The sequence below is a fragment of the Mirounga leonina genome, unplaced genomic scaffold, assembly GCF_011800145.1.
Source record: "Mirounga leonina isolate KUSES-001 unplaced genomic scaffold, KU_Mleo_1.0 Mir_174, whole genome shotgun sequence".
Lineage (NCBI taxonomy): Eukaryota > Metazoa > Chordata > Mammalia > Carnivora > Phocidae > Mirounga > Mirounga leonina.
Genome location: NW_023270451.1, coordinates 7,103,808 through 7,130,054, shown reverse-complemented (window position 1 = coordinate 7,130,054; position 26,247 = coordinate 7,103,808). Strand labels below are relative to the sequence as shown.

General features: G+C 38.8%; 2 protein-coding genes across 2 annotated transcripts in view; one reads left to right on the top strand and one right to left on the bottom strand.

Annotated features, from left to right (window-relative positions):
* Positions 1–26,247, top strand: part of MAGI2 (membrane associated guanylate kinase, WW and PDZ domain containing 2) — a 1,284,239-nt gene that overhangs the window by 1,086,144 nt on the left and 171,848 nt on the right. Inside the window, exon 10 of the mRNA XM_035020443.1 lies at positions 24,208–24,846. Within this exon, the coding sequence (XP_034876334.1) occupies positions 24,208–24,846 (639 nt within the window). The remainder of the gene's footprint in view (positions 1–24,207; positions 24,847–26,247) is intronic.
* On the bottom strand, positions 14,104–15,394 carry LOC118020674 (dnaJ homolog subfamily A member 1-like). The gene has a single exon (XM_035020444.1). It carries the CDS (start codon positions 15,316–15,318, stop codon positions 14,125–14,127), a length of 1,194 nt encoding a protein of 397 aa, XP_034876335.1. The 5' UTR covers positions 15,319–15,394; the 3' UTR covers positions 14,104–14,124.

Below are 26,247 nucleotides of genomic sequence, written 5' to 3'. Positions count from 1 at the left end.
TTGTAATCTCCCTTAAATCCTTTTAAGAATAAGACAAAATATGGGGGTAGGAAAGGAGGAAGAGAGAAAGGGAAAGGAAGAGAAAAAAGAAATAATATTTCTTATAGAGAATAGCTTTCAAAAATATATTTGTTACTTTGACCCACGATAAGGAATATTCAGTATACCATGAACCCAGTACACACACACACGCATACACACACAACTGATCTAGAAAGGTTCACAGGATAGTACTTAGCTTACAAATTCAGCACACTGTATTTTATTATTTTATTATTTTTAACACTAATATTGAGCTCCTACTCTGAGAAACAAACTGAGGGTTTTAGAGGGGAGGAGGGTGGGGGATGGGTTAGCCTGGTGATGGGTATTAAGGAGGGAACGTATTGCATGGAGCCCTGGGTGTTATATACAAACAATGAATCATGGAACACTGCATCAAAAACTAATGATGTAATGTATGGTGACTAACATAACATAATAAAATAAAATTAAAAAAAAATATTGAGCTCCTAAATTGATTTTTACAGCAGTGGTGCACTGGGATTACTTAGGGATCCTTAAAAATATATATTCATGCCTGAGTTCCAGCCCCAGAGATTCTAACTTAATTGGTGTGAAATGTGGCCCAGACATAGAAGTCTTTCAAGGCCTTCCAGATATTTCTAATGTGCAAGTTAGGGTATGAACTGCAGGTCTGGAGCCTTGCTACTCAAACTATGACCCATGAAGCGGGACACGGCATCATCTTAGAGTTTGTCAGAAATGCAGAATCTTGGACCTCACCCCAGATGTCCTGATTAGAAACTGCCTTTTAACAAGATAACCTGATGATTCGCAAGCATATGAAAGTGTAAGTAGCACTGCTCAACTTGGAGTGTTGGGCGGCAGTTATATGTCATGGCTGGGCGTGCAGGCCATGGCGACTGTGGGCAAGTTACTCACCTCTCCATGCTTCAATTTCCTCTCCTAAACAAGGCCATAACAATAGTATTACTCCAGGGAGAGTAATAGTATTCTACCCATAAGGTTCTTGGGAGCATCAAGTCAGATCATTCATATTAAAGATTTTGCACAATGCCTGGCATACAGCCTGGCATATAATAGGGATAAAATAAGCACCATCTATTTTTATTTACCCCCAGTACCAACAAGATGATTGGCAAATAGTAGGCACTCACAAAATTGTGCTGTTCATTTATAGAGACTCAGAGAGGTGAAATAATTCACCAAAATTATGGAACTAGTTTACCAAAAATCTAAGAATACAAAGGAGTTCTAAGAGTAGATTGAAATGTCTATTCTGCCCCCATGGCCAACAGTTTCTAAATTTCCAAGGTTTTGGTATCTGTTGGAGTGCAAGTTGAACTAAACATGTCTGTGTAAAATCATGCACTGGAAAGAATGGTTTCGGTGAGTTCATTTTGCCCCGGCTCATCAAAGCTGTCTTGTAAGTTGTCAGTTACTTGCAGGCTATTAAACCATTTTGAGTGTCCATAGCCAGTTGGCCAGAACTTGTTTATTCCTCCAGCACCTAGCCCATATCTATCCGAATTTAAACCGTAAAGTGTGCTTTTAAAAATTGTAAACCATTTTATTCTTCGTGTATATTTTCTGTACTTATTTCTGCAGTGGAATTCAGAACATGATTTTGCCCAGATAAATTCCTGGCCATTAACTCAAGCCATATAGTTTTGGGGGGAAGTAAGAAGATCAGTCTACCATATAATCAAGGTCCTTTAGTTAATGGCCCTACAAATGATGGTTTCTGCACCCATTTTGATGACAAGCAGCCACATTTCTCCGCTGATGACCAAACCCCAATTGGAGCCAAATTAGAACTCATGTCCTGAGCTAGTGATCTACTCCAGAGCTCAGTAAACTATGTTATTCCCTTCTGTCTGAAAAGCCATGCCTGAATTAACTAGAGAAAAGATACATAAAGTGACTATACCACTTCAGAAGATCAGCTAAAGACTGATAAATACATCATTGACTTCTGGCCAAATAAGCCTGACCAGCTTTCCCCGACAGGAAATGAGGTTTTCTCAGGAAAAGAGGAACTACACTTTCCCTAGCCCAGACACTGAGGGGGTAGAGCAGAGAGAAGTGGACACGTGAATAAAGGAGTATTTGTCCAAAGTTCCCAGGGATAGAGCAGCCTAGACTGGATAGCAATTTAAAGATAAAACTACACAGTTCTCTAATTATATTAAAATAGAATCGGCTGTTTTTCAATTTTAAAATGTCAAAAGAGAACTCGAAACTTGTTCTTTAAAAGTACATTTAGTCAGCAAGAGAGCCCAGGCTGAACATCGGGCTCAAAACTGCAGAAACCAGGTGAATTACAGCCTAAATTAAATGAACCCTCAGGGCATTTTAGCTGCGGCTAGGGGAAGAAAAAGAGAGAAGCCAGGTAGGAACTGATGAACCCAAATTGATAGGCATGAGCCAGCTGAAGGGAACCTGACCCATGGTCCCTTGTGCATCACTCTTAGTGGGGAGAAAGTCAGTCCTTGTGTCATTGTGTGTGTGTGTGTGTGCATGTATTCGTGTCCAGAGCATTCCACTGAGGCTATGGTTGTAGTTTAATTGAGCACAAACACAATGCAGACAAAAGTCTTGCTCTATTGGCTCCAATGGAAGGAGCTGTCATTATTTGAAGAGAGAGTGCTTAACTACTATCAATAGAAGAAATGCTGAAAAGCATAGGACTTGCCTCACACAGGACACCTGAAGGAATCATCAAACCCCAACAGCGGCCCTAAACACCAGCTGAAAAATGGTGAGCTTGTAGGCTTCAGAATGGCTTCTGGGAATTTAAGCTGGAAGCAGAACGATCTCTTGGGGAGGGCAAAGTGTAGCAATGCCCAGGGTTCTGACACATGATGCTGCAGGAGCAAGTAGTCAATGGGATTTGGGGTAACTATCTCCCTTGTGGAGGAGAAAACAGCTCCTCGTTAAGCCTGAGGTCCATTGCCCTATGATCAACCCTCAAATACCCCCCTCACAAAGACAAATTTCAAGGGTGGGAGGTGTGGGGAAGTGATGGTGAGTGAAGTGGCAGTTAATAGTGGATACCAAATTTATTTCTGTCTTCTTTAGAGTTCAAGCCAGGAAAGGATAGGGAAGAGCCGCTGAACTTCATATTATCTGTAAGAGACCCACAAAATGCAGAAATCTCTTCAGAACTCTTGAAAGATGGTCATCCCACCTCAGTTCAAATATATCTAATGATGAAGCAGTGAAGGTGGGAAGGAGGTTGATACCTACTAAGTACTTACTATGTGCCAGCATATTTAATCTTATTTAATCCTCCTGTGAGGATAAAGAGTCCTGAGATAGGTTTTATTATCTCCATTGAAATAGGTCACAAAGATTGGATGGAGACACTGAAGTAGTTCTCAGGACACTCAGCAGTAGGTGATGGAGCCAGGTCTGTAGGACTCCTAAGTCCATTCCGGAAAGCCTTGCCACGCAAAGTATGGACAGTTATGGACCACCACAGTGGCAATTCTGGAGCTTATGAGAAATACAGAATCTCAAGTCCCACCCCAGACTGACTGGATCAGGAGTTGCTTTTTAACAAGATCCCCAGGTGATCTGTGTGAACCTGAAAGGTTGACTAGCACTGCTCTAAAGCTCTGAGGCTCTTCCCACCGTCCTGCTATGTAAGATGGTTTCTCCCGGTACGGCAGAGTCATGACTGCTCCATGTTCTTCCTTAAATTGAATCAAAATCTCCTTCCTTGTGACCTTTATTTGACGTCCCTCAAGGAGTCATCAGGGTGTCATTTTTCTACTCCTTTTCATTTTTTTAAAAAATCTAAGCTCAACTTTTTATATCTATACATATTACATTTTATCTGCTGGTTTCAGTCTTCATTTTCAAATCTAAGATCCTTTCTAATTTTTATTCACTTCTCCCAGATTTATAATTTACATATTTAATGGACACACTTTCTTGTTATTCATTCAAGTATGATCTATTGATGATTGTTAGATGATAGAGACACACACATTAAATGCAGTCACACTTAGAGTCCAGTGGCATGGTGACATTAATCCATTTATCAATTTATGTGGTTTCTGCTATTCAAAAAACTATAAATGGTGGTTTCCAGGGAGAGAGGGGAAAATGGAGAGGTATTAGTCAAAGCATTCAAAGTTTCAGTTATACAAGATAAGATCTATGATAGATCATAGAGCCTATCATTAACAATACCATATTGTACACTTAAAAATTTGCTAATAGAGTAGAATTTATGTTAAATGTTCTTATCCCAAAAGAAATAATAATAAATAATTTTCTGTAAACAAAAATAATAAATAAGGAGAAAACTTTTCGAGATGATGGATATGTATTTAGCATAGATTGTGGGGATGGTTTCACAGGTTTCAAGAATACTTCTCTCCAAACTCATCAACTTGTATACATTAAATATGTACCACTTTTTGCATGTCAGTCATACCTCAGTAAAGTGTTTTAAAAATATATATAAATTATCCTGAGGTATTTTCCAGGCAATATTTCTCCAATTTGTCTCCATCAAAGATTTTTTTGTTAAATGTCTTGCTCAACTCACAATGCTCAATGTCTGTGGAATGTCCTAATAACTAAGTTATTTCTTAACTAAGAATGCTTAATTTTTAGTCAACCCATGCTGGCTGCTAGTAATTGTCCATTTCTTTTCAAAGCACTCATGAACAATTTTTCTAATAATCTGTTCTAAAAGAGTAACAAGTCTTACTTACCTATTTATGATTTCCAGAAACATTTTCTCCTTTTAAAAAATGAGCCACTTGCCTGGCATTCATGTTCCAGGATTTCTCCCATTCACTTTCATTTCTTAAAGAATTCTCACTGTAAAAAAAAAAAAAAAAAAAAAGCTCACTGTGAGTTCTTTCAAGAGAATAAACTCGGAATACTTAGAATCGCAGGATATGAGTCTAGTACCATTTAATGGCAACAATCACTACTCAAAGCAATTTATCTATTCTATAAAATGTCCATTGTATAAAATAGACATAATAATCTTCCTGATAAAAGATGATATGTGGAAAAGTATTATGTAAACTGTCAAGTGTGTACTATGGTGCTGGATCAACTTTATATTGTAATTAACGTCCTGAAGACTTGAACTCATTTAGTGGTTGACACACTCTAACTTTAATTTCCCCTGCCTTGGTTCTGATACCACCTGGAATCTCTAAATTTTTTCCAAAGCCCCGTGAGCAGTGCTCGTTATTGGGCCACGACCTCCCCTTAAGTCAAAGGTTGGCAAACGATGACAACCTAGGCAAATCTGGCCCACTTGCCTGGTTTAGAAATAAAGTTTTATTGCAACAGCCAAACCCATTCATTTGCATATTGTCGGTGACTGGGTTTGTGCTATAATGGCAGAGCTGAGTAGTTGCTCCAAAGATCATACAGCTCTTAAGCCAAGAATATTTACTCTCTGGCTTCTTCCAGAAAAAAGTGTGCTGACCCTTGCCTTAGACTATACCAAAGAGGAACTTTGTGATATATAATTTTCTGTATGCAGTTCCTAATCAAGCTCTGTGTTTAAGTACTAAATAAATTCATTTTATAATAATCACTTTAACAGGATCTTGTGACCTAAATGAGATTGTATCCTAAAGTAAAATAATGCAAAATGATTTGATAAAGCTAGGTCAATTGGAATATTTAGCTAGAAAATCCTGTTGATTTTAAGCCTTGTTGACTTTTAAAAAGAGGGGGCCAGGGAATCTATAATACCTCTGTTTGATTTGCAGCCTTAGTAAGTCCCAAATATTAAACAAAAATGCATCTTTTATTATGATTTGACCGATGCTCATGTCAAATTGAGCATCAGATCTCATTGTCCAGCAAAGTAGACATCAGTGGAAATGTAGAAGGTTAAGCTGAAACTGAGCTTTAAGATATGATCTACATTTCCTTTTAAAATTATTTCCTTAGCCCAATGTGTTGGCATAATATTTGAACATTCTAAAATTTAAGTACAGAAAAAAAGTTCTCACATTAAGAGTCTGAAGAGTCAAAGTTTGAAAACACTTTATTTTGGGGGCCTTTTTCAATAAAGAATTTCAGGACAAAGTACATGTTATTCTGTACGACAGTCTGTTAATTGTTCCCAAGAGAATAATAACAAGCCGTCCTCGAAAGGAATGGCTGGCAATGGAATTAGCTCTAGAGACTTTAAGACAGTATTTGCCAAGAAACAAGGTCAGTCTAATAATATGCCAAACACATCCTTTATTAACCTGAATAAATAAAATATACCTATAAATTATGAAGTGCATGCTGGCTGAGTTGCCTGACCACTGCTTAAAATGTCCTCATTAGCATGTCATGTCTGTAATAAATTACTTTAAATTTTCTATTTCTCCGAAAGAATATTTTAAATTTTATAAAAGCAATACCCTCCAGCTCACAGGGCAGAGAATGGCAATGCAATTCTTTTATAGAATCATGATCTAGCTTGAGATTTACTCAGATAATTGATTAAATCATGGGTCAGAGTCTCCTATAGAATACATGTCTATTCCAACGTGGTTATTGCTATAGTTCATAGCATCTGTGATAGGCCTAATAGCAATAAATCTTTTTCAGCAGAGTAACCCAGAAGACCTCACTTAAAGGGATATTTTAAAAGCCAATGGCTGTTTAGCGTACTTAATTCATGTTAGTAGACCATAAATAGGGGAAATTGATGAAAAATATAACCTTTTCTGCATGCTGAAACTCAGGAACAATTATTTTTCATCTTTCACCTGAAAACAACCAGGTGCTTAACCCAACATTAAATAAATGTCTCAGTGGCACAGTGCAATAAATGTGTAACATTTAACAGGTTAAGTAAAATAAGATTGTGTGTCTAAAACCCTGAGAGAATAAAAATTCAATTATAAATCTGTGCACATACACACACAGTATCCAGCATGGTGGGCCACAGTTAGCCCACAGATCAGATAAACCAGTTTGTCCTCTTGGGATAACTGTAACCATCCCCTAGGCAAATAGTTTTTGACTGTATCTAGTCTAAATTATTCTGACATGATCTATATCTTTATGTGTTTAACTGAGATGTGTGATGCCACAATTTGAGTCACTAGGAAAAATAATCCCACAACCAAAGAACTGTGATCAATCCAAAGAATGTGATTTTGTGCAAGGTTTATGCTGTATTAAAAAATAAAAGAGCAAAAGTCAACTAATAAAGTAGTGTGAGACCACCTCCCCTGTCGCATTCCCTGCCCCAGTCGCAGACCACCACCCCAATCTTCATCCTCCTTCAAGTGGTACTTCCTTGGAAATACCCCTTTCTACCTAGCACCGTTTCCCAACTCACTGCACTTTTGGATAGCTCATACTTTTTAAAGATATTGCATGGCTACAAATTTTTGCCTACAGCAAATGTTCTTGATCCCTTACTCTGTGTTGATGCTATACTGGATGCCCACTAAATAAATGAGAAATAAATGAGAAAAAGATAGCTGTTTTCTATATTACCCCAAAGTTAAAGGATAAACGTCTCTCTCTCTCTTTAATTTTGTTTTGTTTGGTACTTTGGTGAGCACTGCTTGTTTTTAATATTTCACTGAAATACTGAAAAAGAACCACACATTTATCCATGATAACTATATGCTAGTTTTCTTGCCAGCTAGAGTTATAGTTAATAGTATTTTAAGGCTAGGGACTATATCTGACTCATCATTGCATCTGTTGGGCCCTTCCCAGAGCACACGGTAGGGACCCCATAAACATTTTTGCATGCCTACTAAAGCATCAATATTATTGTATTATGATTAAAAATACATTAACCTACTATGGGTTATACTGGTTCATCCATGCTGATTAAAAAACTCTCATTAGGGGCGCCTGGGTGGCTCAGTTGGTTAAGCAGCTGCCTTCGGCTCAGGTCATGATCCCAGGGTCCTGGGATCGAGCCCCGCATCGGGCTCCCTGCTCGGCAGGGAGCCTGCTTCTCCCTCTGCCTGCCTCTCTGCCTACTTGTTCTCTCTCTCTATCTCTCTGTCAAATAAATAAATAAAATCTTTAAAAAAAAAACTCATTAATAGTTAAATTAGTGAAAATAGAAGAACTAATTAATTGCTGCTTAATGAAAGCATTGAGGTTGAAAAATCATTTTGAATACAAAATCCGTACAAAAGAAATCAGGAAGTAAAAGCTTAGGACCTAGGTCTCTATGGTCGTGACTCCAAAATTTGTATCTCTAGCCCCTCACCTCTGTGTTTGCAAGCGCCCCCCTCCACTAGAGTTTACCAAATTATTTGTGGTAAGTGGTGGCACACCATGAATTTTCACTCATGCCAATGATATGATCATTCTCACAGATAACAAAGTTAACATTTTAAGTATTTCTCTAGTTTGTAGAGTATTGAAAATAAAGATGAATATTTTGTATATAGAGGATATACAAGATGTCTCATAACTACAGTTATCTTTTGCACATGTTGAGTCAATCAACCACAGTTAGTAAAATTATTGTTAAAAATAGTGAGGTGCATCTTTTCTAACTTAAAAAAAATTATAACGAATCTGTGAGAACATTTTGGCTGAACAAAGAAAAATATTTAATTAAGTAAAATAGGTACTAGAGCTTATTTTAGTATTTGCTTTGCCTTTACAAAAAAACAAAATTCTTCTTCTTAGCTTTAATCTTTCTTCACAAAGCAGGTAAATGCCTTGTCAGATTTAACATGATAATTGCATATTTAGTAGGCAAATAAACTTAAGAACCTACAATCAAACCCATAGGGAAAAATAAAACTAAGACAAAAATTAGATAAAGACAGTTCATAGCAGAAAATATGTGATATAGTTCCTATTTCCTATCCTCTCAGAGCTAAGTCTGAATTTTAATTAATATTTTTTCCAATATCCTGACTCAAGTATTTTATGCTGAAGGAATTATTGAAAGATTGACTAGCAGACTTTTGATGTAGTAATAAATATTTATGATCTCCTGACTGTATTTTTATATTATTCATTAACTAAATCGTTGGATCTCTTGCTTCCATAGGCCAGTAATTATGTAATCAAGTGTGACTTTATGCTTTCTCTGTGTCAGTTTCCTGAGTAGAAGTCAAAATGCAAATGGTTTACAATTACATGCCTTCAACAATCATTGATTATTGTTTATGTAGAAAAGTTAGCATGTCTGTGTAACTAAAATAGAAAATACAATGTACAAAAAAAAAGCAGCAACAACTATGTTGTTTCCTATGTTCTAGATATTAGCTAATGAGGTTGCCCCTCCCATACTGGGGTCCATTCAAATTATCCACCCTGATTTCAATTAATTGGGATACATAGTCCTATTCCTACTAATTCTGTCTTTTGGGATTTATGACAGCCAGATTTTCAAAGCTTAAACATCTCATAAAATACCTTAAACTATTTTTGTTTTTTTTTCCTGTATTTATTAGATGTTTATGACCTCAAAGTTATATCCTCAGTGGTCCTCTTTTGTAGCTTGTTATTTTGTCTGTATTTTGTTTTGATGTACTTCCTTTACACTTGGGCAGCTGACTAGCCCATTCAAATATAGGTAATTCTATATTTGGGTGATTTCTTCATGTGGGCTACAAGTTGTGCATAAAAACTAGACTGGTATGTCATCATAAAATATCATGTATGTTTACATTATGCCAAAATTGCTATTCAGTTCAGGCAGTCAAAATGTGAAATTAGGTAAACAAGCTCCACATGATTAACTTGTAGTATGTCTTAAGAAATGCCAGGGGCGCCTGGGGCGCCTGGGGCGCTCAGTTGGTTAAGCGTCTGCCTTCGGCTCAGGTCATGATCCTGGAGTCCCGGGATCGAGTCCCACATCGGGCTCCCTGCTCAGCAGGGAGTCTGCTTTTCCCTCTGACCCTCCTCCCTCTCGTGCTCTCTCTCATTCTCTCTCTCTCTTGCAAAAAAAAAAAAAAAAAGAAATGCCAGGGGCGCCTGGGTGGCTCAGTTGGTTGAACATCTCTGACTCTTGATTTCGGCTCAGATCATGATCTCAGGCTCAAGCCTCCACGGTGAGCGCTCAGTGGGTGGGGGGTGGGGGGCGGGGACCTGCTTGTCTCCCTTTCCCTTTGCCCACCCCCCCAGTACATGCTCACAAATGCGCTCTCTGTCTCAAATAAATAAAGCAAATCTTTAAAAAAAAAAGAAATGCCAAATAAACAGATCAAATGAATCTTGAAATTTCATAAATTTATATAACCAAACATGCATATAGTTAACACACAGGCCTGAATGTAACCCCAAACATAGAGACTGAGGCAGCTCTGCTACTTTGCAAATGTGATACTTAGTATCTCTAAGCTATGACCACTTCTGCAAAATGGGCATAGTATATTCTCCATCAGGTTATCCCAAGGATTAAATGAGATTAAGTCTCTAAAGTGGTTGGCAGAGCTTTTGGCACAGTTTTACTATTCTTAGCACATAAATAGTAGCTTTATTATTAGTGAATTTGGTCATTGCTCTGTGACCTCCAAAAATGTATTTTTTCAGTAGAAAGGATTTAATGGACTGTTTTTGCATTATCTGGACCAAAAAAATCAAGAGGCTATGTAAGACTTTTACTTTTCAGTTAATTAATCTGGGACTATGTGGTTATGATTCTTGCATTTTACTATGATATGCAAGAACTTGAAATAAAATAAAGTGCTAATATAATTATGAAATTATTACTAGATTTGAGTTTAGAAAGCAAGAAATTTTCATTGTTTCTGACTTTATCATTAGCTATATTTGACTGGAACGTAAAATGTATTGTAACCTTTAAGTGAGCAAAGTAACATAGAAACCTGGATCTATTCACAAAGATACACGATCAGTGGTGGTGGTAGAGGGAGGGACAGTTTAAAATCCTCGAGGAAGTGTCCTACTCTTGATTTCCACTAGGTCATGGTCTCAGGGTCTTGGGATCAAGCCCAGGATTAAGCAAGACCAGGGTCAGGCTCTGCACTCCTCAGGGAGTCTGCTTCTCTCCTTCTCTCTCTTCATCTGCCCCGCCCACCCACCCTACTCCCAGTCATGCGCCCTTGGGAACACAGTCACTTTCTCTCTCTCTTTCTCAAAAATAAATAAATAAATATTTAAAAAACTAAATAAAATAAAATCGTTGAGGATGATTCTCTGCTGACTTATTCCAATCAATTTCAGTATGGTATAATAATTGTAACATTGGGAACAGCAGGGGATTATGTTGTTTTTCTCTGTGCCATTTGTCTGTTGTATCTGAGAATAGAATAATCTCCCATTATCTGCAGGGAAAGTGCTGCACATTTTCCTGAAACTCCTGGACTAGTGACATTATTCATCCCCGAAAGAATCTGTGTACAGGGTCTGGCATAGAAAGGGTCATGGGGAGATACACACCCAATGGAGGAAGTCTTAGATGTCTGATATTATAAGAGACCATATTGATTTCCCTTTCCCTCCACATAAATCAACGAGATAGTAACCATCTTTCTCCGGATGCCAAATTTTTAGTGCAGCCAAGACAAAATTTCTTCCTCCCCTTTGCCATGTGTTTGAGGGATTTTTAATTGGCAGTCTTTGGTGTATATGGCCCAATGAGCAGACTGACTTCTTGATACTGGTATAAAATATTGCTCTTTCAGAAACTGAAATTGGAAATAAAAGCATCCAAGTTTGAACGATCAAAGTCTGTCAGTGAAGATTCACATCTGCCAAGTCTGTTTCCCTCTTAATGAGTTAGCAGGGCTCTCTCCTCAAGCCTTGGACCCGTGTGTATGCAGTATACGCGCACATTTTGAGCATGGCACGTTTGTTCTTTCTGCCAGCCATTTTATGAAGCTCGGCAACTTAGTGCTACACCAGTTCAGAAGTCCATATGCGAGAAATACTCTGGCAGCCCCTGTTTCAGCAAGTCAGCAGGGGCTCTGCAGTTTTTCATGAGGGGAGTGAAGGAGTAGATCAACATCGTCTCATGTTACAGTACCAGTTAGGGATTGTTGATTGGCTTGCCGTGGAGGCACCAGCCAGAACACTTTGCAAAAATACCATACGGGGTGATAAAGATCTAGGGGTGAGAGCTTCCATGGCCGAACGGCCCCAAAATAGACATCCCTCACCTTCAGTCTGGATGCTCAAGACAGCACCCAGCTCACCCTGGAGCAGATAGTCAATTTTTTTTTCTTCAAAAGCAATTCAAGGGAACAACGTCGCAGAATGTTATCCGGCATCTTGAAATAGGTTATTTCCCCCTCTTCTAATGTCAATTTCACAGTATCAAAAACTAAATTCTACTTTCCTTTGACTAAAAAACACTGGTTCGACCTGCCTCAAAAGTGTGTATTGGTACGTCCATCGGTCAGGTCGCAAACCCTTAAAACCATTTGGCAGGAGGCAGCAGTCTGAAATGAGATGGATGTCCCAGTCCTTTTCATGTCTCCCTGTTATTCATTTTTCTTGCTCAGTCAGAATGGCTGCCAATCCACAGTTGTGGGTTGAGTAAACTGTTGGAAAGCATGTCCACCCACAGTTCCCAGCTCCCCCCAGCCAGCTGTCCCCCATCATTTCAGGGGAGGTTTTATAGCCATATGATACTGTATTGGAGTAAGTTCAGAAGGTGGGGATGAGCGTGCCACGTTGGCCCCTAGGAGCCATTTATGTAAAAAAAGAATCGTGCTCGTTCAGGAATACTGTTAACACTGTTGGAAAATAAGCATGCAAGTTGCTTACTATCCACATAAAATGACTCTTCCCCTACAAGGTACTTCTGTAGTTTGAATTTTCAGAGGGGGTTGGGTGTGGTTGAGCATGTTTGTGTGATGCATTTGCCCTCGTGTGTATCTCTAACACACAGGAGAGGACAAGGACTCTACTTTTTTATCTTGCCTTCATAAACTTTCATTTTGCCAAGGTTTTAAGGTAGATTTTTTAATTGTTTTGTTTTTATTTTCTTCCAGTGAAATCATAAGCTCTCTTTAGATGCAAGAACCCATTTTCATTTTATAGGATCCCTCTAACATATTTGTCTTTTTTCTGTTTGTTTAAAATTCATTACATTGTTTTAGAGAAATGACAGATTCACTGACCATTTCATGTTACTGAATTAAAGTGAGCAAGCTGTTTAGAAAGCCTCTGCTCTTTGGAGCTTTGCAAAAAACAGTCTTTTATGCTTTCTTTTTGCGGCTTCACTTCTAGTTTTAATCTGAAGTGTTGTTTCATCTTTGCCAAATCAGCAAATAATCAATGCCTTTAAATTCTCTTTTCTTTCTCCTTTCCAACAAAGTAAAATGCAAGTATTTAAATATATCTTACCACACAATGCCAAACACAAAGGAAATGTAAATAGATCGCTGGACTAATTCACATCTGCCAGTGAATAATTGTTGGATGCATGCTGATTAGGCATATTTTTTTTTTTAACCAAGCTTTTAATTAGGCATCTGCACCGGGTCACAGAAATGAAATTATAAAATGTGATTAAGAAGTCTTTCATTCTTTCTGAAAAATAAAGGGCTATGCCAACATCTTGGTATCCTTTTGCCCACAGTTAGGGTGTTAGAATCACTGACCACTTTTGTAGAAAATCAAGGAACCTTGGGCTAGGCCCCCAGAAGCTTGTCACTTACCTGTTTAATGGCACCACAGAAGTTTCCCAGTGTCTTGTAGGAGAGCTTTCACATTCCTGCAAGATGTAGGTACTCTTTTTTTGGGGGGGGGGGGGAGCTTTTATATTTGAGTTTATTCTTCATTTAACTTTTAAAACACTACTATAGGGGCGCCTGAGTGGCTCAGCCGGTTAAGCGGCTGCCTTCAGCTCGGGTCATGATCCCAGGGTCCTGGGATCGAGCCCCGCATCGGGCTCCCTGCTCGGCGGAGAGCCTGCTTCTCCTTCTCCCTCTGTCTGCCGCTCTGCCTACTTGTGCTCTCTCTCTATCTCTGTTAAATAAATAAATAAATAAATAAATAAATAAATAAATAAATAATCTTTAAAAAATAAAATAAAACACTACTATAGTTGAATATTAAATCAAAAACAATAGCAAGTTTGAGCTATGATTATAGTCCTTCACTCATTCACTACTGCATATAAAATGCCAGCAGTGTTACTCACTGGACCCATTAAAAAGTCTGACACTGAACACCACCCCTGGGATGATGTGCATCAGCCTCACAGGCTTCCCCATTGTAATGGCGCCGTCTTTCCTGATTTGGATCAAAATCCACCAGTTCTACCTGGTCCATTTCATCAGTCTCTTCTACTTCCTTCCTCTCAGGTGGGAGTTTTTCCAGCAAAGAGAGTTTATCAGGAGAGAGAAAGCCATTCTCAGGAAAGTTTACCTTAAATTCGATGATTAGGCGATGCTTCTCATATGGTCTACGATAAATTGGCATGCCTTCATTTAGCACACACTTGATATCTCCATGCTTGACAATTTGCCCTGGGTGAGAGGTGATGACGATGGTTTCGTTGTCAAGAGTAGATATTGGCTTTTGAAAGCCGCATGGTGCTTCTACCAGCTGTATGTCCATACACATGAAAAGGTCTTCTCCTCGCCGAGTAAAAACAGTGTGGTCCTTCTGATCTAAAACAATGATAATATCTCCTGGTTCCAGTCCTGGTTCTTGGTCTCCTTCACCATGGAATGTTGTCTTCTGGCCATCCTTCATGCCTTTGTCAATATGAACTTCTAGAATCTTCTTCTCTCGAACTATCTTCCTCCCATTGCAACTTTTACATCTATCGTTGGGACTGATCCATTCCCCATGGCCCTGGCACTCCATGCACACAGATTGAATTTGCTGAACCATTCCAGGTCCTATCTGATGAATTCTTATTTGCATTCCAGTACCTCGGCAATTGGGACAACATTCAACTGCTCCTTTCTTACCACCTCGGCCTTCACATTTATCGCAAATCACATTCTTTTGCAGAGCTAGTTTTCTTGTTGCACCATTATATAAATCTTCTAAGGTTACTGAGAGCTGATGCACAACATTTTTACCTCTCCTTTCTCTCTGCATCCTTCTTCCTCCTCCAAAAAACATATCAAAGATGTCCATGGGGGAGCCAAAACCACCACCAGCTCCACCTTCTTTAATTGCCTGTTCTCCTCCTTTGTCATATAATTCCCTTTTCTTTGCATCAGAGAGTACTTCGTAAGCTTGAGAAATCTGTTTAAACTTCTCTCCTTCATTTGGATTCTTATCAGGGTGGTACTTCAAGGCCAGTTTCCTGTAGGCCTTTTTCAATTCCTCTTGGGTGGCATTGGGTTTGACCCCCAAAACATCATAGTAAGTGGTTTCTTTCACCATTTTCTACAGCCGCTGAGAGGGCCGAGGCCAGTGTGGGGGAGGGGGAAGGAGCGCGTTGCTGGGCACAGCTTGGGCAGCCGCCCAAGATGTATGTACTCTTAAAGCTGCACCTTACCCATGATGTTTTCTGGTTTTTCCATTTTACTTGAACAGAAACTAGATCGAGGAAAGTGAAATTGCTTGCCCAAGATCACACCGCTATTGAAATAATTTTTACCAGAGCTGATGTTTCGGGATGGTTCCTGAGTTTTGTGGGTTGCAGTGCCCTGTCACCTCTCTGCCTCAGAATTCTCAAAGCCTTCTTCTACGCAGCCTATTTTGGAGGACTGTGGGAAGTTCACTGAGCTATTGGTGGTGGATTCCCCTGTTTGCAATTATTTGCTTCACTGCTTCCCTCCACTAACTTAACTAATCAAAAGAATGTTGCAGTTCATCTCTCCCGTTTTCATATTCAGGAATTAAAGATATTTTGTCAAGTGTTCGTACTGATATGATTTGAGGTGCACAGAAGAGTCCTCGAGTCAACATATGTCCTGGACTATTGTAAATTCTTAACATTTGTGTAGCAGTCTTGAGTTCGATTTTTAAATCTCACCTAATTATCAGTGTGACTTTAGAGAAGTTATGTAACTTCTAGGCTCAGTTTTCATATGTATAAAGTATAGGTAACAATGCCTATTTCATATAGATTAGGTAAGATGGGGTTTGTAAATGCCAGGTAAATAGTATATGTATTAAAATTTTGTAGTCACTATGGTCACAGATAGTCGAGGTGCTGTTAATGTGGTTAAGTGGATTGAAGAACTAAGCCGTCAGGAAGACTAACACACTGGGAGAAGTAATTAACAGTCAACAATAGGAGGTGGCCAGAAAGAAGGTCAGAAAGGTGAGACCAGTCTCCAAGGGTAATTAGGAGTTTGTTAATGGGGACAAAGCCTGGAGAGTAGCAGGAGGCTGGAAAGAACAGCACATTTAGGGGTATGGCTGTGAGCTAGGGCAACTGAAGCACAGACTAGGTTGGAAAGAGGCAGGAGGGGCGCCTGGGTGGCTCAGTTGGTTAAGCGACTGCTTTCGGCTCAGGTCATGATCCTGGAGTCCCTGGGTCGAGTCCCGCATTGGGCTCCCTGCTCGGCAGGGAGCCTGCTTCTCCCTCTGACCCTCCCCCCTCTCATGTGCTCTCTCTCTCTCATTCTCTCTGTCTCAAATAAATAAAATCTTTAAAAAAAAAAAAAAAAGAGGCAGGAGATGATGAAAATATAGACCGAGAGTCTTATGTGCTGTGCTAGACTATTTGGACCCTATTCTCTATGAACAGGCACTGAAGGATGTTAAGTAGAAAAAACATCTGTAAATATATAGAAGATGAGTTGCCAGGGAAGCAGGTAGAAGGCAAGGCCCAGTGCTTGGCAGCCAGTGGTACTAATGTCCTTGTCCTGCAGAATAGTTACACTCTCTTGGTTCCTGAGCCAATACTGACCAGAAGAGGGGTTTTATTAAGAATCCCATGTACCCCTAGAGGTCTGTATGGGGTAGGATTAGGGAACTCCATAATTCCACAGGCTCACTGAATCATTTCATATGCTAGGCTTCCCCTCTTCCTTCCCTTGTCTTTTCTGCTATGACATCAGGAAGACCAGCTGAGAGAACATTGCAAAAGTTCATACAATAGATGGTAAGATCCTGACCTCAGGTGGTAGAAGTAGGAGAAGAAAAGAGGGAACCAATGGGAGACATAGCTAAGAGGTAGATCCAGAACCTTTGTCTTAGAATTTCAGAGTGAAAAAACTACCTTAGAGATAATCTGGTTCAATCTTCTCTTTTTATAACACTGTGCCTGAGTCACAGTAGTAGTTGAGTATAATAAATACTTGCTGAAGAAATGAGGGATAAGAACCAGAGATGTGGGCGCCTGGGTGGCTCAGTTGGTTAAGCGACTGCCTTCGGCTTCAGGTCATGATCCTGGAGTCCTGGGATCGAGTCCCACATCGGGCTCCCTGCTCAGCAGGGAGTCTGCCTCTGTCTCTGAACCTCCCCCCTCTCATGCTCTCTCTCTCTATCTCATTCTCTCTCTCAAATAAATAAATACAATCTTTAAAAAAAAAAAAAAGAACCAGAGATGTGTTAACACCACTAATTATTGACATACCTAGCATAAGGACATAAATCTCTTGACGCCTAAGTCAGTGCTCTGTCCATATGCCACACTTAGTTTTATAATGTTAGAAAAAAAATAAAACATTGGAACCTTATTTTAGTGCTATGGCTCAATTCACTTCATTTTCATTCACAATGTGACTTAAAATGTAGCGTATCAGAATTAATAAACTAAGACTTTTCTGATGAAGGCATTTTGTCCTACCTCTAATACCTTCATAATCTAAGTATCTGTTTTTGCATTTCTGCATAATGGGAGGATGTCTGCAATAATGCTATCTGGTGGACAGATGTTTAAAGCCAATAGAACCCTGGAAGGTGCAGAATTTCCTAGGTGGAATTTCCTCCAATTAATGGCAGTTTCAATAACTTTCACTCTAAAGAGACCATTTGGGAAATGTAGAAACTGCTTTAAATTATCCAAGAGAATGATGTTTCTATTTTATGAGAACAGAAATAAAAGAAATAGTCTTGATTTTTAAGCAAAAAAAAAAAAAAAGAATAGATTTAGGTACAAGGGAAAACTTTGGGGCAGTAAGAGATATAGAACCCTATAATGGGTTCATCAAGGAACCTGAGAAAGTAAGACAAAGGTCCATTTATTTTCTTGGGTATTTCTCTCCAGACCTTTCTCACTTTGTGACATTGCAGAGAATATGCCAAGAGCCATACATGTGGATGTTCTAAGTTCTACCCTCCACCTCCACCACCGCTGCCAGACAGTTCAGGCTATCTGATCCTTCTACCCTCAGTGCATTGTATTTATATTCCAGAAAAGAATGAGGAATCCAAGCATACTTTCATGAGTCACTAGTCTTCCCTGCTGGGAAATAGTGTATTCAGTTATAAGGATGAACATATCTGGCCTCTCAAATTTCTGCAAGCGAACTGTCAGGTAATTTAATAAAATTCAGCAGTTTCCTTTTAAAAATTTAAACTATTCTTTGTCATCCTTAGGATATTTTTATTTTCCACTCATTACCATCTATTTGTTTAAAAGTTTAATAGATGTATTTATATATGTGACATTACAATAGTTCTATACCATTTACAGAACATTTTCATAGACACCTCTTTTCTACAGGGTAGGTAGAACAGATGTCAATTATCTCCATTCTGTAGATGAGGAAACTGATGTTGAATGACTTGCTTGAAGAGCAACCCAAAGAGACCCAGCTTCAATTCTGTGTGTCCATCTGGTATACCACAATGCTTCACTTTGGAGTATAAACTATATTAAGGGCAGTTGTTTTCAATTTAATTGAAGTGTTGAGTTGTACACCCTCACAAGTATATGTCAAAATTTATTATGTTTTTTGGGGGGTTGTAGAGTAGAATGAGAATGAATATTCAATATCAAAATAAAATTTCCTATTATAATAATAATATATGTATAATATGTATATTATACATATATTATAATATATGGGAGTAGTGGGTGAGATTTTTTTTCTTTTAGCAAAAATTTAGATGACTTGGCGAAAACACAAGTTAGAGACAATAAAGGCAGCAAATTTAGCTATGAAATCTATTCCAGTTTTCCTCTAAATCTTTCTATCCTTTATTCAATACGAATGTGTCCTAAATACCTGAAGAGTTCTAAACATAGTAATATTACTCTATTGATTTTGTGGGGAAAACTTGGAACAGGTAGAAAACTCCCACAAAGGAATAAAGTCAGAGATGAATTTGTACTGACAAATATGATGAGGTAGTAGCAATCGGAGCAGGAATAATGGAAGATATCTTTGAAAAAGTGAAGGAAAGGATGAATCAGTTGGGATGGAATTACACACAGAAAGGAAGTGCCCATGAGAAGAGAGGAATAGCAGAATTCAAGTAAAAAGGCAAGGAGTAAGTTGTAAATCGTGAGCAGTTAAGACACCGGCATCACAAGAATGGGAACTTACTGGATGGTGAAGACAAAAATAAGTTTAAACTATTCTTTGTCATCCTTAGGATATTTTTATTTTCCACTCATTACCTGCTGTGTAAGAGCGTTAACCAGTACGTCTAAAATTGAGTAGTTTGAACTTAATGGAGGAGACTACAGGATGAGAATGGAATGTGAAGTAAGTTATTCTAGTCTAGTCCAAGATGGTGGTTAAGGAAGGTAGACAGCAGGTGGTAAGTGAAAGAGGCTAAAAAGGAAGTTTTGCACACCACAGTGACTCAACGAATGTGGGAGCAGAAGAAAGAAGTATAAAAATAACTGCACTTTAAGCAGTGCCTTATGAAAAGTGCCCTGTTTTATCCAAAATAATGAAGTACCCAAGAGGTATCCAGTAGTGCATTTTGATTCCAATGACTAAGAGAGGGACCAGTTAGCTTGGAACATGTTTTCATACAGGCCAGCAGTTTTAAACTTCTGCTTCATCAGCCTGACTCTCCTTCACTTGCACTTTGAAATCTCTTCATTGGGAATCGGGTCTTTATGAGACCAGCTCTACTGGAGACCCGAAGCTCATCAGTCACTCCAAATTTGACCCATAGGCCCAAGGTCAATAGCCCTAACCCAGCTGGCCCCAATAGGGCCTGAAGGGAATGGCCACATAGGAAACAGTGTAAACTTGCAGGCAAGACGGCAATGAAAATGGGTGCTTGGCTTCCAAACAAGATGCATCATTTTATTTTTATGGAAAACCTTTCCTTGGTAAAATTAAAAGTGTTTTCACAAGCATGATCTCATTCTCACAGTAGCCATGTGAAAGAGGAAATGGAGGAGATGTTTTAATTCCCATTTTATAAAAGAATAAATTGAGAGAGGGAGAGATCAAGTGACTCTTCTCCCAATTCTCCCTCTTAAATAGGCCAACGGGGCTTGAGCTAGAGCCAGTTCTCCTAATGACGTCTCTTTCTGTGCTCTGAAGCCCAGTCTATCCCAGGACTTGGCATGGCACCATCAGATGGCATGTACCAGGTGGCTCATGTTTTTATTTCACAACATGTCAATGACATCCATACAGCACAGTCTATAAATATCCCACCCAATTAGTTCTATCTGAACAGGCAAATGTTTGCTTACAAATCCATCTACAACAATTGTGGTATGACACAATGTCTAGGCATCTATACACATTTTTTTAAGTCAGCAGTTGAGTACTGTCAAGTTGTTAGTTTTATCCTGTGATAACTGACCACTCATCTTTTACATTCAGAAAGCTTCTGCACAGCTCTCTAAAGATATCACTTTATCACTGCTTGCTTGACTTGAAAAATTGCTCTGAGTGGAAAATATCCATAAATTTTAAAAGCAGTCTTACACTGCTTTTAAACCACAAATAGTTCTCATTCTGTTTCTAAATAGCAAGATCACATTAAAACTCAAAAATAGATAACATTAATCACTATAATTCAAATAACCACTCTCTAGACCTGGCAGGGAACCTGGAGAGCTTAGTTCTTTTTTCCTATGAATTTCTGGCATAGCATGCTTGGGGAGTGGGGAGTTTGTTAACAGTGTTTAAAATTAGGGAAAGCCTTAGAGGAAAGTGACATTTGTTACCTTCCTGTCTTTTATCTACCCACTCAGAAACCCATCCTCAGCCTAGATTATGACTGGGGTGGGAATATCTTGGTGGGACTGTCCTGATTTTTATAGAAGGATATAACCAAGGACAGATAATAATTACTGAAATAGCAGTCATCCTTTGCATAACAATTTGCAGCTTACAAACCCTGTCACCTGCATGATCTCATTTGTTATTTCCCATAGAACAATAAGTTGCTATTATTATTCCTCATTACTTGTGAAAAATGTGAGTCACAAAGGAGTTAAGTTTTGAAAGTCACACAGCTAGAAAGTGATGAAGCTGGCAACTGGACCAAAGTCTTCTGACACCCTGTCCCATGTAATGTCAGCTATACCATGCAGCCTCCCAAACCTACCAAAAATGTTGGATCAAAAGAATGGAGGTGGGCAGAAAAGTAGTCAGTGTGTTGTTAAAAAATGTAAAGGACTAAGCAAATAGGAAAAAATGAGGAAATGAGATGTACTAAAGAGGAAACCCAAATGGCCAATAAACATATGAAAAGATGCTCACCCTCACTAGCAATCTTGGAAATGCAAATTAAAACCATGATCACACCCATTAGATCGATGAAAATTAAGTCTGAGAATGCCAAGTATTATATTAGATAGGGAGCAATGAAAATTCTGATATACTAGAAATAGGGGTGTAAATCAATTTGACCTATTTTGTCAGTCATTTGCCATGACATAACAAAGTTGAAGAAGCAGGTGGTCCCGGCCCAGCAATTCAATGCCAAGGTCCATACCTCAGAAAAACTCCACCATAAGTGCACAAGGGCCATGGAAAGAGGTTATTAGTAGAATTATCTCTAGTAGCCAAAAATTCACAAGAACCCAAACATCCAATAACACAAGAATGGACAAATATTAATAAAGTAGTGATGTAGCCATCCAACAGATACTCTATTGCAAGGAAAATTAGTGAACTAGAGGTAAAAGTATCAAATAGATAAATATCACAAATACATTTGGAAGGAAATTACAGAAGATTAATAGGTATACCATTTACAATGATTTTAAAATGTGCAAAACCGTATTTGGGGGGATATTATTATTTAGGGATTAAATTTTACTTAGGAACATTATTTACAGGTACCTGGATATGTCATAAAAGCATAAAGTGCATGTGAATAAAGCAGGACAGTGATTATGTTTGGAGAGGGCAGTAAGTGGGAGGGCGGTGCCACCTGGACGACCACAGCTAATATGTTCAATGTTCTCATCATTGAGTTGGATGGTCATACACCGTATTTATTCTTCTCTCAACCTTGTAATGTGTAAAATAGATGATCCTAACTTTAAAAATAGAAGAGGCAGGAAGAGAAGAAAAGAGTTTGTCTGGATCAGATACTTCTCTGGGACTCTGGGATGACCAGACCAGTTGAAAATGATGCCAAAGAGTCCCCATTTGCCCTGGTCCAATGGCGAATCATAGTAGCAGAGAAAGGATGCTCATCCCAACTCAGCCCTAAGTCCTGCTCCAAAACCCCCACCATTACACCAACACCCTTTCTGATACACATAATTGAAGTGTGAAGTTCCATCTACCCAATCACGGAGTCTGTGACATTTTCTAGAATCACACTTAAGCTGAATCCCAGAAAATGTTTGTTTGACTTTTCTCTTTATATCTTTAGCACTTTCAAGCAGGTCTCTAGCATTTGGGAAGAGCAAGTGTTAACTGAGTCTATGTTGTTGAGAGTATTTTACTCCGGAATGTTTTATTCATAGAATTATTTATTTTAGAATGCATAAAGTGGAGTAGCCATTTTATATCAGACACCTAAGAAAAGCTAGAGAAGTATTTAACTCTGGAAATTCAACTCTGTTTTTACATTTTTGATGTTTGCAATTTTGATGGGCAAGGATGTCTCAGTATGAAATCCCTAGCCATTTACACTACCCATTTCAGAATTATCCTGATAAATTAATACCTGCTGAGTTACTCATTTGACAGTCTGTGAAAACATGTCTTTTTATCCCTCATGTATTCCTCAGCATAGTCAGGCACAATCTCAATTTACAAGCATAACTCTCAAATATTATGGTTTGTGAGAATAAAAAGATCAACCCATAATAGGGCAGTTCTCTAAAACTAAAATTGTTATTCATACATAATTGAAATTTTTGAACAATTATCTCAAACAAGCGTGTTTTTTCTGTATCTTAAGGAGGAAATATTGTTTTTCAGAATTTTTATTTTATAATGAATAGTTAACATTCAGGGCATTTTTAATATCATAAAGTTAACATCTAACCAGTGGACATCTGTAACTCTATGATAATTCATTGGGGAGAGAAGACAAATGGCTTTTTTAAAAAGATCTACAGAAATATTAATTAATCTAAGATCAGAGGATGAGTCTATGGCAGCCTTCTATTGAAAGCCAAGGTCCCAAATCCCCTCCAACTTATTTTAGCAATAGTAATATTAATAGTGGTCCACATTTATTGGGCACTCACCATGTGTCAGGCACAATGCCAAACACTTTTCCGGCATTATCTTATTTAATCCTCACAACAACTTTACAAATGAGGAACTGTGCCTCAAAGCAGGTGCGTCACTAGCCCAATATCATGTATCTGCTAAGGAGTAGAGTCAAGATCCGGACCCAGATCCCTGATCCCAGAACCAGTGCTCTTGACCTTTGCTTGTGTATACACAGAACCTTTGTAATTACAGCTTGCTATAGATGGAGAAAATAAATGGGCAAAATCTTTCCTCTTCCATAAAAAAGAAAAGTAGCAGTTGACTCAGTCAAGTTATTATACCAAAAAAACCCATATACCGGGGCTTTCTTTTTCATCTAAAACTTATGACCACTACTTCTCAATAGTTTGAAATTCTATTAACTGAATTGCACTGAAGATGGAAATGAAGATGAAAAAGAAGCATAGAATGTGTGCTTCCTCAATGTACAAATGCTTCTAAACTTTTCTTTCTGAACACAAAGCTGTTTCTGAACTCCAAGAATAAACACATAGCATTTTTTTTCATCATTTGATCATTGTATTTGTTGGCAGACCTGTTGGTAACCTTGAGTCACCTGCAGTGAATTTAAATATTCTTCTAATTGGTTTTCTCACAGCTTACTGAGAAACAGAGTGCCTCTTTTACTAGTCTCATAAATAATTCCATTTCTCTATGTCAACTTTAATTGAACTTACCTCATGTTGTCAATCTCTTTCCTTTTTCCTTGCAGGTGATGTCATTGTCTATATTAATGAAGTTTGTGTCCTTGGACATACTCATGCAGATGTAGTCAAACTTTTCCAGTCTGTTCCTATTGGTCAGAGCGTCAACCTGGTGTTGTGTCGTGGCTACCCTTTGCCCTTTGATCCTGAAGATCCTGCTAACAGCATGGTGCCACCCCTTGCAATAATGGAGAGGCCACCTCCAGTGATGGTCAATGGAAGACATAACTATGAAACATATTTGGAATACATTTCTCGGACCTCACAGTCAGTTCCAGATATAACAGATCGGCCGCCTCATTCTTTGCACTCAATGCCAGCTGATGGTCAACTAGATGGCACGTATCCACCACCCGTCCATGACGACAATGTGTCTATGGCTTCATCTGGGGCCACCCAAGCTGAACTTATGACCTTAACCATTGTGAAAGGTGCCCAGGGCTTTGGCTTCACTATTGCTGACAGTCCTACAGGACAGCGGGTGAAACAAATACTTGACATTCAGGGATGCCCTGGCCTGTGTGAAGGCGACCTCATTGTTGAGATCAACCAGCAGAATGTACAGAACCTGAGCCATACAGAAGTAGTGGATATACTTAAGGACTGTCCCATTGGAAGTGAGACTTCTTTGATTATCCATCGAGGAGGTAAGAGAAACACTACTCAGTAATAAAATATGCAGGTAAAATAATAGGACCTTTACAATACTATCATAAAAATGGAAGTTTTCCTCGAGTTGAATGAAATCATACTTCAAAAAATAGAAGTCAAAGAATAGGAGAGAAAAACAAGAGTTAAAAAATAAAAGTCAAAGAATAGGAGAGAAAAACAAGAGTCCAGGAAGCGATGGGTTGTTTTTTTTTAATTTTGAGAATATATATTTTCTTCCAATTTTATATTAAACACAATAAAAGTAGTGCTTTCTGTCTCACAAATGTATCTTAGTATGAACTTGGAGGGTAAAGCCTGAATCCCCAAATATGAGTGGTTTATATTCCAAAAGTTCTTAATATTATCAGTTGTAGAGATCTCAAACTGGTTTCCCATTGACTTAATTAAGAAATCTGGTTCTTCCAATCGAGTCAATGCTCTGCACTGTGCTTAGGATTCTAGCTAGCAGGTGGAAGCTGGTTCAACCCAGTCCAAGTTCAAATATAGTCTTCATAATCCCCATCAGGACATTTGGGAACTGGTTGTCGCAGAAAAATCTTTTTCGAGTCATGAATTGGGATGCTTAGGAAACTTCTTCCACTACAAATGTACTCCTCCAGCAATAATTATTCATGGTGCCTTCCATGACCTGGGCAGGAAGTTACAGAACACGGTTAGGGCTGAAGTTCTAAGCTGGGTGTTCTAGGTGAACTATGGAAATCGGAGCAGTGAGGAGGGTGGTAGGAACTCTGAGCCCTGGGGGTTCCCTCCCTTCTACCTTCTGGGGAAGGGAATGGGGCTAAGAGGAAGGCCCCTCCTTCATTCCTCTGCTACTTTGCTCTTAACTATCAGTGACACTAGGGAGAGAAAGGAGGGAAGGGCCACAGATTGGAAGGATACTTGAAAACAGAGTATAAAGGAAAAGGCTCAGGCTAAGTCCTGGTTTTCTGCTTACCGGTTCTGGGACTTGGGACACTTAAAGTCCAGGAGCCTCAGAAGCCTCGGCTGTTATATTGGGATGATAATACTCCCTAACGTGGTGGTCATGGTTCTTCATATCAAATGGCCCACCATCGGTGTTCATGAAATGTGTGTTGAGAGTAAAGGAACGCTGAAGCTACAGCAAGGGTGGGGCAGAAGGAGCAGCTCTTCAAGGAACTCATGCGTGAAGAACACAGTGTGGCCAACATATGTGATTGTCTATTCAGAGCACTAAAAACAGCAGGAGAGCCCTGTTGGTTTGAAATGCAAAGGAAGGCAGTCAAAGCTTGAAAGAAGCACCTTTTATGATTTATTTGGCACTCACTGCAGGTGTTTCCACTTCAAGGAAGTATTTACATTATTGATTCCTTGTGTGAAAATGGACACCAAATACTAGGCATTTTTTGAGCAACACT